The sequence below is a fragment of the Prionailurus viverrinus genome, chromosome A1, assembly GCF_022837055.1.
Source record: "Prionailurus viverrinus isolate Anna chromosome A1, UM_Priviv_1.0, whole genome shotgun sequence".
Taxonomy (NCBI): Eukaryota; Metazoa; Chordata; class Mammalia; order Carnivora; family Felidae; genus Prionailurus; species Prionailurus viverrinus.
In genome coordinates this window covers 8,800,753-8,820,743 of record NC_062561.1, presented here as the reverse complement: position 1 = coordinate 8,820,743, position 19,991 = coordinate 8,800,753, and the positions used below count along the sequence as shown (strand labels likewise).

At 42.4% G+C, this 19,991-nt stretch overlaps 1 protein-coding gene across 4 annotated transcripts in view; it reads right to left on the bottom strand.

The window, feature by feature from the left end:
* MTUS2 (microtubule associated scaffold protein 2) overlaps positions 1 to 19,991 on the bottom strand; it is a 637,113-nt gene that overhangs the window by 66,813 nt on the left and 550,309 nt on the right. The window contains exon 1 of one of the 4 annotated variants that reach the window (XM_047860769.1): positions 3,756 to 3,809. The exons of the other annotated variants lie outside the window; for them this stretch is intronic. Coding sequence (XP_047716725.1) covers positions 3,756 to 3,809 — 54 coding nt within the window. Of the gene's footprint in view, positions 1 to 3,755; positions 3,810 to 19,991 lie in introns of those variants that run through there. 4 annotated transcript variants of the gene reach the window in all.

The following is a 19,991-nucleotide window of genomic DNA, read 5'->3' as shown; positions in this document are numbered from 1 at the left end:
GGAGATATGCAAAGTAACCCCTAAAGGGAGGAGCAAGACTAAGTGACTTGTAGCAGAGGGAGAAAAAGGAGCCTTAGAAGACACCAAGGCAAGTGACAATCATACACGCCTTCTCAAGTGCATTTCTAGCTAGAGGGGTGATGGAACGTGGACATATAGGCTCTGAGGCCACCGAATGCCTGAAGACCATAACTTGCTGGCTCAGATTCCATTCTTATCAAAGCCTCTTAGGAAGCTAGACTGTTGACTCTAAAAAGAGATACATATTTATCAGCCTTGTTACCATTTGTTTGTCAGTTGCATTTCTCACTGTTAAAAAACAAGTTGGCGTTCTAGTTTACATTTAATTTATTTCTCTCAATAACTCAACATTCCTAAGAATGACTAGCTCTGGAAGGTTAAGGGCAAGGAGTTTCTGTGTGTGCAGAGCGGCCGGCTTGATCCTGGACCAGCCGAGTCCACAGGTGAACAGACTCTGAAATCCATCGGGGTGTTCCAATGGCCTCTCTGGGTCACGCTTTTTTCCTTTCCAAAATACCTACAGAGTGAGTCTTTCCACAGATTGCCTCTCTGTTCAAATCCCAAGATGGATTTCTACTTTCTTGCAACTCAAGTTCAAAAACGTGGGTCTGGCTTTCAGCCTGGAAAATATTTCCCCACACTCCCTCTATGCTTGGATTTCCTACTGTGTTTATGCTCATCTTTCATCAAACTGGGCTAAAGTACCTTTCCTCATGCACTCCCTGCTTAGAATTGCATTCCCGCTCCTCACACAGTTCATTAAAACTCCACCCCCTTTCTCAAAGTGCAGTTCATGTGCCATTTTTTCCAAGAAACCTTGCCTAGGATTCCAGCAGGGATTTCTCCTTTCACTAGATTCCAGAAACAGGTCCGGCCAGTACCACATAACTTTCACACTCCAGGCTTGCGCTAATGTGTTAATTGCTCTACATGTGTTATTGTTGCCTACCCCGTTTGTAATTTCTCTGGAAAAGGTGAAAGTACAACCCAAGGAATAACTGGTAACTCCACAGGTCAGGTTGGGCCCTTCGGAGAATTCTTTGATAGCCCCCATCATAACTGGGCGATAGGTATTATAAATACTGTGAGTCGGCAAGAAAGTTGTCAATGAATAGGTTTTTTGAAGAGGTGAAAATACATACAGCACAATCGGCTTTTAAAAACCATTTATTCACCTAACACATTTTCATTCATTGAATAACCCTAGACAAGATTCTGTAGTTTCTCCCAGTGAATGAATATGCTAAGAAAGCATCTCAGGTTTATATATATCTCTTAGCCCTATCTCTGAAACTATTACTTAAAAGCATCTTTAATTGTCCGTTGACTCTTTTCAGAACATCTTTAGCTGCACTAGAATTAAGAATGTTTTAACAGTTCACAATTAGGGTCTCAAAATTGAGTTTTTAAATCCTGTATCCATATAAACTTCTAAGGAATTCTTTTTTTTTTTTTTTTTTCTTTTTCTTTTAAGGTTTATGAGGCTGGTCTGAAGTAAGCAGAAACAACTTTATCAACAATTTTATCAGGCCTCTTTCAACGTTGGTGTTGGGATTGTTAGAGCTCATGAACAGACTGATGGATTTTACCGTGGGATTTAAAGGGGCTGGAGACTGGAGCGGAATCCCATAACGCTCTCCGCATCCCACGCCTGGCCCAATAGGTGACCGCTGAATAAGCAAGTGATTTTGGCATACTGCCTGTGAAGGTACCCTGAAAAGCAGACGGCTAAATAAAATAATGACTTTTTTTAATCTTAAAAAAGGAAATCCTCAATTCCGCACGTGAGCACCTGTGAATTGACAGTTTCAAAACCTCCCAGGGGAATAGACTCTGAACTATGGCAAAAGACAAGTCAAGAAATGTGGGGGTACACATAATGAGAAAGTTGATATGTACACTAAGTTTTCATCAGGAAAGAAGAGTCTGTATTATGTTTGGAGTTTTAAAGTTGAAACATTTGAAAGTTACTTAAACATCACTCTGGCTGGAGAGATGAAGTATTACTTAGTTGTCTCCCAACATTTCCACATTCAAACATGACACAGGGATAGATAGTTACTTTCAAGAAATTGATTTGAAACAAAAAAGGAGGAGGAGTTCACTTTAAACTATATTTTCTCAAAGGTCTGCAGATTACAGCTTCTATTTCTAAAACTTCTGTACCACGACTCAGGAAGAGGAACAGTATAATATTGTCGTGCATGGAGCAAACCCTTCCCTTTTATTATAACTATGGTTACAAAGCTTCCTTCAACACCTTTTTGTGACTGCTTCTCTTGAAAGAAGGCTTCATCGCTTCAATATTGGATTTGTAGACAATTGAGTGCAAATGTTTTTTATTTCTATTTGGTAAAAGCTCATAAATGTACATATAAATATTTTAGTTCGCACTCATGGTAGTCGAAGCCAAACCCACTGAAATAGTTACTCTTTATTGGAACAAAAGTACTGGGTGGGTAACTTTTAAAATATCAGTGCAATTTTCCTAGGTCAAAGTTCACAAACAGAGCTGATAAGAAAGATGTTCCCAAGTGGCCTCCTTGTAATGTGCTTTATATTAAGCTATTTATTTTCCTTCACCTGGTCATATATGATACCTCAAGCTATCTATGTAGCTGCTGCCCACGTGGGTAGAAAAGAGGCAATTTCAACCCCTTATTAAATCCATTTCATGCGTCTTGGAAAAATCCAAATGTGTGTGAGAAAAAAAAAAAAATCACAGAGACAAGATTTCCTGCCAACATATTTCTAGTAGTGAAATTAACAGCATCCCCCAGGGGCACCTGGGTGGCTCACTGGGTTAAGCACCCGGCTTCGGCCCAGGTCATGATCTCATAGTTTGTGAGTTCGAGCCCCGCTTCGGGCTCTTGTGCTGACAGCTCGGCGCCTGGAGCCTGCTTCGGATTGTGTGTCTTCCCCTCTCTCTGCCCCTTCCCTGCTCATGCTCAGTGTCTCTCTGTCTCTCAATAATAAATGTTAAAACAACAACAACAACAACAACACATCATTCCCCCATCTCTCTGTGAGCTCACAGGCAAATGTCAAAAGCAAAGAAAGGCTTTGTGTTGGAATTGCCACACGGCTCTGGCTTGCTCCTTCCTGCTCTAGCCTCCGTTCCCTGGCTGTGAATCTTCCCTCCAGTGAAGACTTGCACACACCCTTGGCCTCTCCGGCTCGTTAAGGTTTCACCTCTCTGGGACACCCCCCTATGCCACGCAAAGAAGCGCACTGAAGACAAGCCTACCGGTGTTTTCTTCTCTGACCCTAAGCGTGTAAATGGCAAGGATGGATGCCGCTGGTAGAAACGAGCGGTAAACTTTCGAAGTTAGCAGTTGGCCGGAAGAAGCCTGCCTAGCTAAGCTCAATTCCCCGCCGGAACGTCTGGGGTTTCACGGGTACATGAAAATGCACTAAGAATATTCCAAGGCTTTCTCGGCGTTCCGGGTTTCAAGACGTTTGCGCGGAGCCCTACGGGTTTCGGGAATATGCAACAGCTGCCTGTGCCACTGGAGGGACAGGGAATTATGTAAGGCACTGCAGGGTAGGTGAGGCCGACCGCGTCTGCGGACCGCACTCACACCTCAGCACACGGGCACCAGCAAGGGCAGCCTGGGGCTCACCAACAAAGCGCACACACACGCGAGGGAAGAGGGACAGAGGCGGCCGGCTCAGGCTTCCTCTCTGCCCGTGCAAAGGAAGGGGGGAGGAGGAGGAGAGGGAAGGCAAAGTACCGTCTTGTCCAGGCACTGAAGGCAGTTATAAGGCTTGCAGCAACCGTGGCCCATCCCGGCAGGCTGGCTGGCAACGGGCCCTCCTTCATTCAGCGTGTCAGCGGCTGACTCCTAAGGCGAGGTGATGGCTCTGGCGAGAGGCGTGCGCCGCCGGGAGCTGTCACAACTTCCATGTGGCCCCCTCGGCTACCTTATTTCTCCTAATAACTTCAGGAAGCCGCAGCCCGAGGGAACGAACGGGAGGAGGAGCGCGGCGCGGCGGCCGCGTTAGGATCCCGCAGCGGGGAGGGGCAGGGCGGCAGCCGGGAAGGGAGGGTCACTTTGCCACTGGAATCCTCCGATGGAGGCAAGTCAGTCGTCGCAGAACAATCGAGCATTTCCCGGGGCCAGCTCCCCCGGAGGCCGGCGAGCCCGCCCTTCCCGGGAGCCGCGCCGCTCCCACCCGCCCCGGGCGCGGCCGCGCCTCTGCGCGCCGCAGACACGCCTGGAGAGGACGCAGCCAACACAAAAGAAGAGCCCGGTCTTCCAGGAGTACTCAGGGCTGAGCACTACGGCAGGGGCCCGGGGGGACCTGGCTCTGCGCGAATAGCGGCTCTCTGCGTTCCCGGCAAGTACAGACATCTACAGGGTGCAGGGCGCGGTCTCCCCTCCAGCGACTCCTGGTCTCCGGGACCGGTCGCCGCCGGGAACCCCCCCCCCCCCGCCCCCCCGATGGCTCAGTTTCAGATTCGTGGGCCACGAACAAATTTGCCCGATTCGATGAAATCTTTGTAACGGAGAGAGACTCGTGAAGTCGCTGGCCCAGGCCGACACTCACAAACCACGCGAGTGGCTTAAGTAATTAAAATCGGGGTTTGGGGCACGTCTGTCTCCTGGGGGTATCAGCATAAAAGCCTTAGAGGGCTTGATCTTTCCAGGCAATTCGGAATTTTTCAAACCGTTAAAAATCAAAAAGAGAAGGGGATGGAGACAAAGGTTTGTTTGTTTTTCAGAAGAGACGTGGTATCTAAAAATATATTTATGTAATCTTTTTAAAAAATTTTTAATGTAATCTTAAAAGAACAAGATGCAAACGTTTAGGAGGTAACTTTGTATTTCCTGGTAACTCAAAGGAGAACTCCTGATCCTGAAATGTACCATCTGCAGAAATAAACAATCACATCTTTGCCCACGAAATTTGCCTAAGACTATGAGCAGACAATAGTTGTAACATTAGATAATTTTACTAACTTGAGATTTCCCAAGGAGATTTTAATTAAGGACCACAGGCTATTTCAATTTGCTTGGACAGACGACAAGGATGTCCAGTGATCAAACATGAACAGACTGAAATGTCTGCCTGAAACTTGAAACAGTAAGCTTAAACCTTTCTTCAAAGCTAGCAAGTAAACATTGTATATCAATGATACTAAAAAAAAAAAAAAAAAAAGCTAACACGTAACTTGGAGCAATTCTTTGTTAAGGCAATATAGCTGTCCTTACCAAAATTGTATGTTTGTGTTTATTTATTTAAATTAAATTCCTATCAGAATTTTAAATGTACATCTATCTTGGGGCCCCTGGATGGCTCAGTCCACTGTATGGAAAGATGATACATTGTTGAGCGAGAACATAAAGTTTTATAAAACACAAAGCAAAACTATACCCATGTACATATTTGTATATGTCTAGAAGAAAGCTTTTGGGAAAATGCACAGTGTTCATATAAGAACATCCTACCCTTGGGGAATGGGAAATAGAAGTGAGAGAGCAAATTTCCACTTCTTTTTTTATTAAAAAAAATTTTTTTTTCAACGTTTATTTATTTTTGGGACAGAGAGAGACAGAGCATGAACGGGGAGGGGGGGGGCAGAGAGAGAGGGAGACACAGAATCGGAAACAGGCTCCAGGCTCTGAGCCATCAGCCCAGAGCCTGACGTGGGGCTCGAACTCACGGACCGTGAGATCGTGACCTGGCTGAAGTCGGACGCTTAACTGACTGCGCCACCCAGGCGCCCCTTATTTTTAAAAATTTTTTAACGTTTATTTACTTTTAAGAGATAGAATGCGAGTGGGGGAGGAGCAGAGGGAGAGAGGGAGACGCAGAATCTGAAGCAGGCTCCAGGCTCTGAGCTGCCAGCACAGAGCCTGATGCGGGACTCGAACTCACAGACCTGAGCTGAGGTCGGACCTTCATCCGGCTGAGCCAGCCAGGTGCCCCTCTGCTTTTTTTTTTTTTTTTCCTTAACCCTCTTTCAAGCATGCATTACTTTTATTGTTTGAAAACAAAGTGTACTGGTGGAAGGCAACAAGCACCGCCCAGCTCTGTCGTGTCAGAGGCACTCAGCTCCCTCCCTCTCACACAGGCTTGTCCTCCTCAGCAGGGAGCCTGGGCACTCCTCTCAGAGGGAGAGAAATTCAGGGTACCCTGAGCTGAAACACGGACTGAGAGCTATTCCTGGGACTTTTGCAACCTTGGAAGAAAACCTCTATATTGCAAAACCTCCTCTATAGTGTGCACCCACGTTCACAGCAGCATTGCTCACAGTGACCAAAGGTGGAAATAACCCATGTGTCCACTGACTGGTGAAGGCACAAACTAAATGTGGTACATCCATACAATGGAATATTATTCAGCCTTACAAAAGGAAGGAAATTCTGACGACCACATGAGCCTCGTGGACGTTAAATGAAATAAGCCAGTCACAGACAAATACTGTATGATCCTGCTTACCCAGAGCAGTCTGATCCATACAGACAGAAAGTAGGATGGTGATTACCAGGGACGGGGGCGGGGGGGGGGGGGGGAGGGGGGGAGTAGTAGGGAGGAATGGGGAATTGTTTCATGGGTTCAGTTTTGGTGTTGCAAGATAAAAAGAATTGTAGAGATTGGCTGCACATCATGTGAATGTATCGATGCCCCCGAACTTCCACTTAAATGGTTAAAATGGTCAATTTTATGTTAGGTGTATTTTAACTACAATTATAAATTAAAAAAAAAAAAAAAGTGGTGGCTTGCATTCTCCCTGGAAACAGAAAGGCCTGGCAATATAGGTATCTGATCTAGAAGGAACCAGGGCTCCTAGAGGGGATGCCTGGTCCCAGATCTGAAGCAGGAAATATCCTAGATGAGCCGGGGATACTGTGTTGTGTTCTGCACTTTAATGATAAAGCAAAGTTCCTATTGTAGAAGGAAGCCAGCAGGACTGGGGAGGCTCTAAGAAGCTAAACGTCTCCCCCACAGTGATGTAAAGCATGCTTTCTTTGGCACAGTTGTCTTTCTGCACCACAAGAAAAGGTTTCTTTCTCAATTAGAATTTAGATCGCACCGTACTAGAACATTACTTCTTGTTCTTGGATGATGCATGAGCCTACTTGCTTATACAGTGGCCCACAAGAGATTAGGATGGGACTCGGGAGGCTGTACAAGAAAGCCAGGACTCTGCTTCCCTTCTTGTGCAGAAGGCACTAAGGGCTGGAGAGTGGGGGTGGCCCTGCCCATCCGCTGCAGTGTTGCTGAAATCTCACATGTGGTAAAGCCCTCGGTGCAGATAACCCAGATGTCGAGAGAGGCACCAATGTCCTAGAGTTGTGCCATATCTCTTTCTGTGTAAGTTAAAAAGCTTCAAACATACTCAAGAAGAGAGGGATAAATACAAAGGACCTTCACATACCCATTTCCAGTTTCTTTTTTTTTTTTTTTTAAACGTTTATTTATTTTTGGGACAGAGAGAGACAGAGCATGAACGGGGGAGGGTCAGAGAGAGAGGGAGACACAGAATCTGAAACAGGCTCCAGGCTCTGAGCCGTCAGCACAGAGCCCGACGCGGGGCTCGAACTCACGGACCGCGAGATCATGACCTGAGCCGAAGTCGGCCGCTTAACCGACTGCGCCACCCAGGCGCCCCCCCCATTTCCAGTTTCAATAGTTGTCAAGCTTTGGGGATGCTTCTTCCAAGCCCTTTTTTTCCTTTCCGTCCATCCATCACCCAGAGTTAGCAATCATGGGGATTTTATCACTTTACTTCCACCTATGCCTTTTATGTCCTTTGTTAAACTATTTTGAAGCAAAACGCGAACACTTCAGTGTGCATTGCTAAAAATTACGAACACTTTTATATAATCCCAATGCCATTGAAACACCGAACAAAACTGACAGTATAGCTTGGCATCTAATGCCTCGTTCATAAAAACTCTTCCTGCTGTCTCAAAGAAAAAAATATCTTACAGTAGGTTTTCTTGAGTCAGGACTCAAACTAGGTCCACATATTACATTTGATGTTGCCTCTGAAGCCTCATTTATCAATTTTAGTATATGTGCTGCCGAAGCGAGCACTGAAGCCTCATTTATCAAAAGCAATGCCCACTTCTGCCCTCCCTCCCTCCCCCCTGCCGCTGACTTGTTCAGAAACTGGGTTGACTGGCTTGTAGAATGTCCCACACTCTGGTTTTGCCTCTTTGTTTCCTCATGATCCCATTTGACTCACTCCTACATGCCTGTAAGTGAAATGTAGTTCTCGTGGCTGGATGAGATTCAGGTTTGATTTATTTGGGCAACGGTACCTGAGCTGTGACGTGCGCATACTGTGACATCCCATCGGGAAGCACGCCATGTTCCATTTTTAGTGACGCTGAATGGCTCAGAGGTGACAGCCTCACCTCCTCCTCTATAGTGTTCCCCATCAACCTTTCATCTGATGGTTTCATCTGTTAATGATGACTCCTGAATCGATTATTTCACTGGGACTTACAACGGGATGTTCTGGTTCCGTCATCCTTCTCCATTTATTAGCTGGCATTTCCACGCAAGAAAAAAAATTTTCATCATCAACCAGGGTGATTTCATTTCCCTGCAATACAGTTTATACAGGAACGATAGGATCAGTGCTGAATCCTTTCCCCTAAAGTGCCAATGTTTTGAATGGAGACTTGGCGTTGAGATGATACCGAAGGAGGTTTTTGCTTTCTCTCGCTTTTATGAAACATTATAAACATGCTTTTACGTGACTGTACACAATGTGTCTTAGTCGATTGCATTTATTACCCTTTTTATTTTATTCTATCTTTAAAAATATTTTTAATATTTATTTTTGAGAGACAGAGAGAGAGAGAGAGAGAGAGAGAGAGAGAGAGAGAGGCAGAGAGAGGCAGACAGAGGACCCAAAGCGGGCTCGGTGCTGACAACAGAAAGCCCAATGTAGGACTCGAACCCACAAACCGCAAGATCATGACCTGAGCCAAAATCAAGAGTTGGAGGCTCAACTGACTAAGCCACTCAGGCGCCCCCAATATTCTTTTTAGATGCTACATTTATTTCCTCTCTGGCTAATGGGAGCACCTTCTTGTTGGCCCCTGGGTCCTTTGGACATAAGTCTATCTTCCTTCCTTTCTGACACAACACAGTATCCCCGGCTCATCTAGGATATTTCCTGCTTCAGATCTGGGACCAGGCATCCCCTCCAGGAGCCCTGGTTCCTTCTAGTTGGGAATGAGAATTAGGGGCCTAATCTGGGACCTGTTTGTTGTCTTTTAAGGGCCACCTGGTGGGAGGGAGATTTCCTTTGAAGAAAGAGGTCCCTCCTATAGACAAAATGTCCTCTGAAGAGGTCACTGAAGATATCGGGATGGAGCCCTGGGCTAGGGCGAGAAAAAGGACGGCTCCTTCCTTTGGGGCATTTAGAAGTGGAAAAATGCTCAGTGAAACTCACTTTGAGGGAGATAAACTGGACTCTATAACACAAGGGCAAGCCAAGGGCTAGGTAGGGAGGTTCTCTTCCCCTGAAAATTTTCTAAGGAGTCTGCAATGTGTCTGAATATCTGAAAAACAAGACTGAACTTATTGAAGGCATATATAACGGGGGTTTAGACTACTGTGATTTGGCATAAAAGGAAGCTGTGACCTCACAAGCTGGTGAAATCTGGGGCATTTTATTTTTTTTATTTAAAAAAAAAATTTTTTTTTAATGTTTTTACTTATTTTTGAGACAGAGAGAGACAGAGAGAGACAGAGCATGAACGGGGGAGGGTCAGAGAGAGAGGGAGGCACAGAATCTGAAGCAGGCTCCAGGCTCTGAGCTGTCAGCACAGAGCCCGACGCGGGGCCTGAACTCACGGACCGTGAGATCATGACCTGAGCCGAAGTCAGCCGCTTAACCAACTGAGCCACCCAGGCGCCCCGAAATCTGGGGCATTTTAATGGTTCTCAATGTTTTAAAAAGTTTGAGATGGTTTTAATTCCCTGCTTATTTTCTTGCACTGGAATAGGAATGAACATTTAGATATGTTAGAAGTCCTATTGATATGTGTCTCCAGAGAAAATCTTACAAACACTCTACGTTTTGGAGCCATAACTAATAATGAATCTTCCCTGATCATTAACAGATGCCAGGCACTGTGCTTAGGACTTTGTGTGCAATGGCTTGTGTGACCTTGAGTAACACTGAATAACAATGTAAGATAAGTCCTAATACTGCCTGCATTTTGCAGATAAGAAATACCAAGGATCACCCAACCTAACCTGTCAGGTGAACATGAAGTTAGGAAACGATAGAGTGGGGTCTTCAACTCAGATCTGACTCCAAAGCTTATGTCTTCAGCCACTGAGTTGTACTCATTGCTTTGTACTTGTTGGGCCTTTATTATCTGTAAGCCCTACACCTTTGCAAGTTTGTGCGATGTTAGAAGCTAGATAAGGGATCTGAGCATGTAAAAATACAAGAGGATATTCAAACATATTTATGAAATAAATATTTTCAGAACTTGGGACAAGAGCCTCTACTGTAGTTTTGTTTTTTTGTTTTGTTTCGTTTTGTTTTTAACATACATTTACAAACCAATGTGCAAATAACCTTAAACTGACAGTACAAGGGCCCTTGGGTGGCTCCGTTGGTTAAGCGACTGACATCAGCTCAGGTCATGATCTCACGAGTTTGAGCCTCGCATCAGGCTCCGTGCTGATGGCTCAGAGCCTGGAACATGCCTGAGATTCTGGGTTTCCCCCTCTCTCTCCCCTACCCCTGCTCGTGCTCGCTCTCAAAAATAAACATTTAAAAATTTTTTTTGAAAAAGTAAATTTAAACCGACAAAGTAGAAACCATGTGCCTAAGTCAATGTTACAATGTTCAATTTTATTATTTCTGTTCATCTTCCTGAAAGTTGGACTTCCTGACCCATCTCCCACTCCCAATCACCCCCGTCCAACCCAAGTCTTCTGCTCAAACTTGGCTCCCTTGTCCCCGTCAGTGCCACTTCCCTTCTTCTGCCTGATTCTACCACCGAGAGGGAATTTTCTCCCTCTCTGTGCCATCATGTCATTCTGTATCCTTGCTCTTGCTAATGACATTCTGCTTCACGTGATGATAATTGTTCTTCTCTGTCTTCCCCCCAAATACCACGGCCCCCTTGCTGTGCCTCACTCGCGTTCATACCCACAACACCTGCCCGGAGAACAGGTCCCAGAGACATTTCCTGAGGGATGTGGGATGGGACCTCGAAGGAGTCAAGCTAAGCAAAGGTGGCTTCCTGGCAGAGGCATTTTGGTGTTTTGTGGAGTTTGAAAGCCATGGGGCCATTTGCAGGAGGTCGACGAGATAAAAATTGTATCACTGTCTCACTGTTTATTTCAAAAGAAAACCACGAAAAATGCTCATGAAAGAGCCTCTTACAGATTGTCAAGGCAACCATCTGTTTATTTTGGTTCCACCGTCTCTGCCCCTCCTTTTCCCATGCATTGAAAATATGAGCCTTTGCACTGGATTATAGCAAAGGGGATGGCCAGGAAAATACGCGTAGCTTTTACTGAACACAATCCATCTAGAGATTTTGATGCGGTGAGAATGGGCTGGAAAGGGAAAATACAAAACAGAAATCTTTAACTTTATTATTCTTTTTTCTGTTAAATCAGTGAGGGGGATGACTCCAAGCGAGGCATCCTCCTTTAAGTTTCTGCGTTATATTCAGAAGCAGTGACAACGCTCCTAAAAGCAGTGACATCCAAAATGATCTCTACTAGCTGGATACAGAGGTTGGACACGAGCGGAGAACTGGTGGGTAGAAGCAGATACAGAGATAGATAGTAGCTGGCGAAGCTCCAAAGCACATCTGATTATTTGACACACATTAGATGAGAAGGCTGATCACAGCGGACATTGAGCTGAACCAACAATGTAACAGCCATTATTAAAAAAACGGGTGAAAGAAACTGGACACTGGAGTGGTGTCTGTGACCGATCTAGTATCCATTCCAGCCCCCTAATCCTCTAATCCGCCTTACTATACTGCGGGGAAGCAGCGATCTCCCCAAGAACAGACTGGGATCATTGCATAAAGGGGAGTAATGTGTCACTGCTCTCAGCATACGGCCTCTTACCTTTGGTAAGACTGGTCCCCTACCCTTCAGCCAGGTTGAGGTTCTCAGAGAAACCTCTGTTTCTCCTTTGTAGCATTTCTCACCAGGGAAATTCAAAAGTTATGCGATCTGTTACATGTCTGTCTTCCTACTAGGTCATTACCTTCATGAGAACAGTGACCGCATCTGCCCGTAAAGATACGGCTGTATCCTTATCACTTAGCACAGTGCCAGATACACAGTGAGTACCATTAAATGTTGAAATAAATACAAGATTGAGTGGATTTACCCTAGTTAAGTCGAAGAACTTCAGGATACAGAGACGTTGCTAATATGCAATAACACAACTGTTGCTCTAACATTTGGAAGGTGTTTAAAACCTCTGAGAAACAGTAATCCTCGAGCCCATTTGTGCAGACATCGTCAGGCAAAGATGGAAAAACTGCTCTGACATACACTTGAACTCTTCTTTTGCTTTGGCGCTCTGAGAAGTACAAGATTTTAAGGGTGCGGCTTTCCATTATTACTTTCACGATATAAGAGCGGAAGAAAGATGTCACAGCCACTTTACCATTTTTCTTCTTTATCCCACTGATGCTAAGACCCTGGCCACTTATCTGTGTGTGTCTATCACCAAATAACACCGTTAGCAATGCTTGCTTTAGATTGCCCCATGGCCTCAAACCAATGATACCACATAACTTTTATTCCGCACCATATACCCAGATTCCCGAATTCGCTGCCACTTCGGGGAAGGAAATGTTAGGTGTCCCCCTACTAGTGATTACATCTGGTGTTTACAAAGAGCCTATGCTTACAGTGAAGGTGGCCACGGTTCTTTGCAAATAGTGTAATGAACCGTAATCTCACATATAATCCAGGGGCAAATCTTGTTTGCTATACCTTGAAAGTAGGTAAGTCATGTGACCACCGCCTACACTTCTAAGCATCCTGGTCTAGGCTGCCAACATATTTCACTTGGATCATGGCAACAGCCTCCCAATTGGCATTCCTGTATCTATTGTTGCCCCTTCTTCCAGTCTGTTCTCAACAAATTAGACTAAAAGAAATATGAGAAATAAAAGTCATAGTATGTCTCCTCTCTATCCTCTGTCCTCCAAATACTTCTGTTCTTACTCAGAATGAAAGCCAAAGTCTTTTCAATGGCCCTCTCTGATCTCATTATGTAGCCCTCTCCCCATCAGCTACCATACTCCAGCCATGCTGGCCTCCCTGCTGTATTTTCCCATGCTGGGCATTTTGTCCCCATTGATCCTTCTGCCTGGAAAACCATTTCCCCAGATAGCCACACCTTGTCCCCTAACCACTGTCGCCATGTTGGTAAGCCCTTTCTTAACTACCTATATACATTCACAACACAGCCTCACCTACCCCAGGACTCCCTATGCTCTTTTTCCTGATTTTTTTCTTCTCCAAGGTGCTTACCACAACATGCTTCTTGGTTCGTTTATCTCCTTCCACTAGAACGTGCTCCCAGTTAGGTTGGGATTTTGATATTGTGTCACTGTTGCACTCGCCACTTTGAGCAGTACAGAGTACTACCGAATAAATGTTTATTGGGTTAACGCATAAATGATTAAAGGCCAAAAACGCGCTCACGTCAAAGAGAGAAGAGGTAAAAAGTACAAATAAATATCTTTAGGAAAAGCAAGGGGGTATATTCTACCAATACAATAAAGATATATAAAGGGGAGATAGAAGAAAGACAACAGAATCTGCCTATGTCCACATCTCCGAATGTTTCTTCAAAATGGACAAGGCATAACAAGAAGAACAGAACACATAAAAACCGCATTCTCCGCATAACTTAAGAATACAGAGCCAAGTGTAGCCTAAAGAGAAGACACCTGAAGGTATGTGCGATCTGAAGCGGCAGTCTTTGCAGCGAAGCAAGGCTGGGGAAGCAGAAAGGCACAAGGGAGAGAAGGGCGCTACGGAAACTGGGTGTTGAAGGGGAAGAGAAATTTAAGGGGAAATTCAGGGCCCTGCAAGATGAAGAGTATTCAGAAACCAGAGGACACAAATCCCTGGCTCCACTCACTCCCCCCAAACCATGAAAGAATCCAGACTTGGCTACACTGACGGAAGAAGGCACTAGACCGGTCATCTTGAAAAGCAGCCCAATATGACAAAAATGAACAGAAAGCAATGAATAAGCAAATACAAAGATCTCACAAATGATCATAATAGCGATCCTTACTACACCTTCACTAGATGGAACTGGAAGGTATTATGCTGAGTGAAATAAGTCAGTCAGAGGAAGACAGATACCATGTTTTCACTCATATGTGGGTCTGGAGAAACTTAACAGAAGACCCTGGGGGAAAGGAAGGGGAAGAACTAGTTACAGAGAGGGAGGGAGGCAAACCGTAAGAGACTCTTAAATACAGAGAAGAAATTGAGGGTGGATGGGAAGTGGGGGAGAGGGCAAAATAGGTGATGGGCATTGAGGAGGGCACTTGTTGGGATGAGCACTGGGTGTTGTATGTCAGTGATGAACCACGGGAATCTACCCCAAAAACCAAGAGCGCACTTTACACACTGTGTATCAGCCAACTTGACAATAAATTATATTAAAAAAAAATGGCCTCCAAGAAAGCAGCCACGAAACAGAAGAAATCTATAAAAGAACACTCAAAGCTGTATTAAATATCCAAAAAATAGTATTTGGAAATATGAAAGAAAAGATTTTGAACGAGAAATACATGCCCTAAGAACATAAATGGACAACGAACAGGAAATAATAAAAAGACAGTGAATTTCAAAACGGAAGAAAAGGTAATTATTTCAGAAATGAAGATTAAATTACACGGTGCTCAAGATAAGAAAAAGTAAAATGAAAATGTAACAAGAAATATTTCAAGAAGTAGAAAAACTAAGAAAAGAAGAGTAAAGAAGTAAAGTGGGTCATAGAGAAAATACTGAAATGGAAAACAGATCATGAAGAATTAAGACTCACAGTATGAGACTCCTTGAAGAGGGAAAACAAAACAATGGAACAGGTCTAATACTTTAACATTGTAGTATAAGAAAATTTTCCAGAGAATTGAATCTTCATATTGAAAGGGGCCACTGGGTCCTGGGAAAACGAACCCATATTTAGCAGTTCTAAGCTGTATCCTATTAAACCTGTTACAATTTAGAGATTAAAAAAAAAAAAATCAAGACCTCTAGGTAAAAAGATGACCCAATTACAAGGGCAGAAGTATAAATAAATAAATATTCAAAGCAAGACAACAATAGAATAGCACTTAAAAATAAACAAACAGAAACATCTTAATTAAAAAAATATATGAGGGGCGCTGGGTGGCTCAGTCGGTTAAGTGTCCAACTTCGGCTCAGGTCATGATCTCACGGTTTGTGAGTTCGAGCCCTGCGTCCCTCGGGCTCTGGGCTGACAGCTCGGAGCCTGGAGCCTGCTTCCGATTCTGTGTCTCCCTCTCTCTCCGCCCCTCCCCCACTCATTTCTGTATCTCTCTGTCTCAAAAATAAATATAAACATTAAAAATTTTTTTTTCATCAAAAAATATATATATGAAACAAGGATTTTCTACAAATTTGAGATCAAAGCTATAGGATAACATGGAAACACATAGGACATGCATCTTTCTTTAGGAACAGCCTAGAGTTGAGCTTCATTGGACTAAGAGGTAATTGGAAAATTTTAGCAGAAGGACTGATGTGAGCATTTATAAAGTGGATTGTAGATCTAAGTCAAAAACAAAGGAGACAATGAGGGTGGAAGACGGATATACAAATGCTATACATCATAACAAATAGAAATAATGCAACTAAAAATCGGTAAGGGGCAGAAGAGAGAATGAAGAAAGTAAAAGAAGCTCATTGGTTGTCAGGTAGAAAATAGGTGGGAGTTAAGGATCTAATTTTAAATTGGCAAACCAGATGGTCAAAGGGTAACTAAGAAAACAAGGAAGGTGTAAGTACAAAGGTAACAGTTAGAACAAAAATAAAATGTCCCTAAATTCTGTTCGTTACAATGAAAGAACCGGCAACATGAATAGACTTTGAGGGTGTTAGACTAAGGGAAATAAGTCAGACAGAAAAAGACAAATATTGTATGATTTCACTTATGTGTGGAATCTGTAACACAAAACAAAATAGAAACAGACTCAGAGATACAGGAAACAAATGGGGGGTTACCGCAGGGTGGAGGGGTTTGATGTGCACAAAATAGGTGAAGGGGATTAAGAGGTGCAAACTTCCACTCATAAAATAAGTAAGTCATGGGGATGCAATGTGTGGCATATGAAATATAGTCAGTAATATTATAATAAGTTTTTATGATTATAGATGGCAACTAAACTTACCGTGGAGGCCATAAATTAAATTCAAGGGCAAATAATACACATCTTTAGAAAAAGAAACACAGACTAAATAACATAATACATGCAATTATAAAACATGATAGAAATGAGATCTAACATATCAACCGTATCAATAAGTGTAATGGACTAAATTTACCAATCAAAAGCAAAAAGATCCTCAATTTTGCTCACAATGGAAGGCCCAGTTATATGCTATCTCCATTAAATATGTAAAAAAAGATTTAGGGGCGCCTGGGTGGCGCAGTCGGTTAAGCGTCCGACTTCAGCCAGGTCACGATCTCGCGGTCCGTGAGTTCGAGCCCCGCGTCGGGCTCTGGGCTGATGGCTCAGAGCCTGGAGCCTGCTTCTGATTCTGTGTCTCCCTCTCTCTCTGCCCCTCCCCCATTCATGCTCTGTCTCTCTCTGTCCCAAAAATAAATAAACGTTGAAAAAAAAAAAATTAAAAAAAAAAAAGATTTAAAAAACAAAATACAAATGGATGGGTAAAGGTATTTCAGGAAAATGGAAACATTAAGAAAGCAGCAGTAGCAACCCTGATTCAAGCCTAAAAGTGTTAAACACAACAAATAAGGGCACCTTTTATTGCTGAAAGCCAAATCTCCAATGAAGATATAATACTTATGAATATCTATGCTCCAATATAATTTATGTCCGAGATTTACCACTCTTAATTCAAGACAGATTAAATGGACAAACAAAACAAAACATAATCAGCTAGGTAGGTCTTATGGATATATATTGAACTTTATATTTTGATAATATAAGTGAACACACCTTTTTTATCAAGGGCTTTTGAACCATTCATAAAAACTGGTCACAAAGAAAATGTCAGTAGGTTCCATGAATTAAAAATATGATGAACAAAACTATCTGATCACAATGCAGTGAAAGTAGAAATTATTAACTAAAGAAATAAAAATAGAAATCCTTAACCAAACCAAAAACAAAAGGGTCATCCACCTGAAAAATTTAAAAAGCCTCCTCCTACGTGACAACTCTTGGGTAACAGTAAAGACATAAAGTGAAATCAAAGGATTTTTTTTTAAGCCACTAAAACAAAATACAAAAACACTAACACATGGGATACATTTAAAGCAGTTTTTGGAGAAAAACTCATAGCAGGAGATGCTTTCATAAGTAATAAATAAAAGGATGTAAATGAATGACTCAAATACTTAGCTGAAAAAAAAAACCTAGCAAACAACAACAAAGTAGACTGAAAGAAAGCACTAAGAAGAAAATGATAAAGACAAAAGCAGAAATTAATGAAATACAGAATAGGAAACCAGTAGACTTAATTGAAAAAAGTTAACAAAATAGCAAACCACTAGCTAACTTAACAATAAAAAAGAGGGAAAGCACAAATAAAATAAGGAATGACAAAAAGTGAATGGAAAAAAGAATTAAAAGTCTTAAGGGGCTTTGTTTGCCCACCTCTATACAAATAAATTTGAAATCTTACATTAAATCGATAATTTTCTAAAGAAACATAGATTACCAAAATTGAGCCTAAGAGAGGGAAAATATTTAAATGCACCAAATTTCCACAGAGGATAGAGACACAATTATTTTTTCAAATGTTTATTTATTTTTGAGACAGAGCAAGTGAGTGGAGGGGGGACAGAGAGAGGGAGACAGAGAATCTCAAGCAGGCTCCACCCTGTAGGTGCAGAACCTGACATGAGGCTTTAACTCACCAACTGTGAGATCATGACCTGAGCCAAAATCAAGAGTCGGATGCTTAATGGTCTTGAGCCACCCAGGTGCTCCTACAGAGCAATTATTAAAAATACCACACAAAAAAAGCATCAGGCCCATGAGCTTCTACCAAACCTGCAATAATCAAATATTCTAGTGCTCTGTAAATTGCTCTAGAGCGTGAAGATTATGCCAGGCAGAATACTGCCTCTCTCCCCACAAAAGATGTCTGTATCTAAATCCCCAGTACCTATGACTATGCCATATTCATGGCAAAGAGGAATTAAGGTTGTATGTAGAAATAAAATCTGCTAATCAGCTGGCCTTGAAGTAGGGAGATTATCCTGGATTATGGGAAGGGCCAATGTAATTACAAGAGTCCTTAAATGTGGAAGAGGGAGACAGGACACTCAGCAACAGGGAGATGGGATAAAAGGAAAACTAGATCCCTATTGGCTTTGGAAATGGAAGGAAGCCATGAACCAAGGAACATGAGAGGCCTCGAGAAGCAGGCAAAGGCAGCAAAACAGATTTTCCCTTAGAGCCTCCAGAAATGAACACAGCCTGCCAATATCTCAGTTTTAGGTCATTGAGACTCACTTTGGACTTTTGACCTCAAGACCTGTTAGATACTACATTTGTACTGTTTTAAGCCACTAAGTTTGTGATGATTACAGCAGTAAATAGAAAACTAGTATAAAATACTAATATAAAAATAAAGGAAAACTTCCTTATTCTTTTAATAAATTGAGTATACCCCAATTTTGATACCTAAGCCTGATGAAGACTCTCTCAAAAAAGTAGAAGAAAAAGAAAGCTGCAGACCATTGTCACTCATGAATATTGATGCAAAAAAGATTAGCTAAAATATCAGCAAACAGAATCTAATACCACATAAAGAAAATAACATACCATGACGAACTGGGATCTATTCTAGTAATTTAATGTAGTTTCTATATTAGTAAATCCATATTGATAGATCTCAGGAAAAAAAATATGGTTATCTCCATAGATGTTCAAAAAGCCTTGGACAAAAATTCAATACCCATTCCAAGTAGCAGCACTCAAGAAAACAGGAATTGAAGGACACTTTCTTAATGTGTTAAAACACCTTAACATGATAAAAAAATATATATATTAGTCCTAAAGCTATTATTTTACTTAAATGTGGAAACACAACAAGAATTTCCATACAAATCAGGAACAAGGCAAAAATGTGTACCTCCACGACTATTCAACACTGTCCTAATGGTATTAGCCAATGCAATTAGAGACGATAAAATAATCAGAGGCAAAATATTTGGTAAAGAAGTAAAACCGTCTCTGTCTTTACCGACACAACAGTATAACTGGAAAGCTCTAGAACATCGATGGTCAATGATAAAACGGACTCAAACAGTATAAGAATTCAGTAAGGTAGCAAGATACAAAATTAACAGACAAGTCAATATAGCTTTCCTATACACAAACACTATCTAGAGAAAATATGAAAGAGAAACCCCAATCTACATTGGCAACAAAGAAGATCAAATACACAGGAATAAACTTATCAAATCATATGTAAAACTTATATGAGGAAAACTTAAAATTACTCTAGGAAGACATAAAAATAGACAAATGGAGAGAATCTCATGTGATTGAAAGGGTGTTTCAGCATCGGAAGGATGTCAGCTCTCACTTGGTTAATTGATGCAATCCCATTAAAAATACCAACAAGCCTTTGTTTTATGGAGTTAGACACATTGGTACAAAGATTATTTGGCAAAACAAACATGCAAGGATACCCAGAAAAATACTAAAAAAAGGAAATCTGCTCCGGGGGACTAGACATATCAGACATCAAAA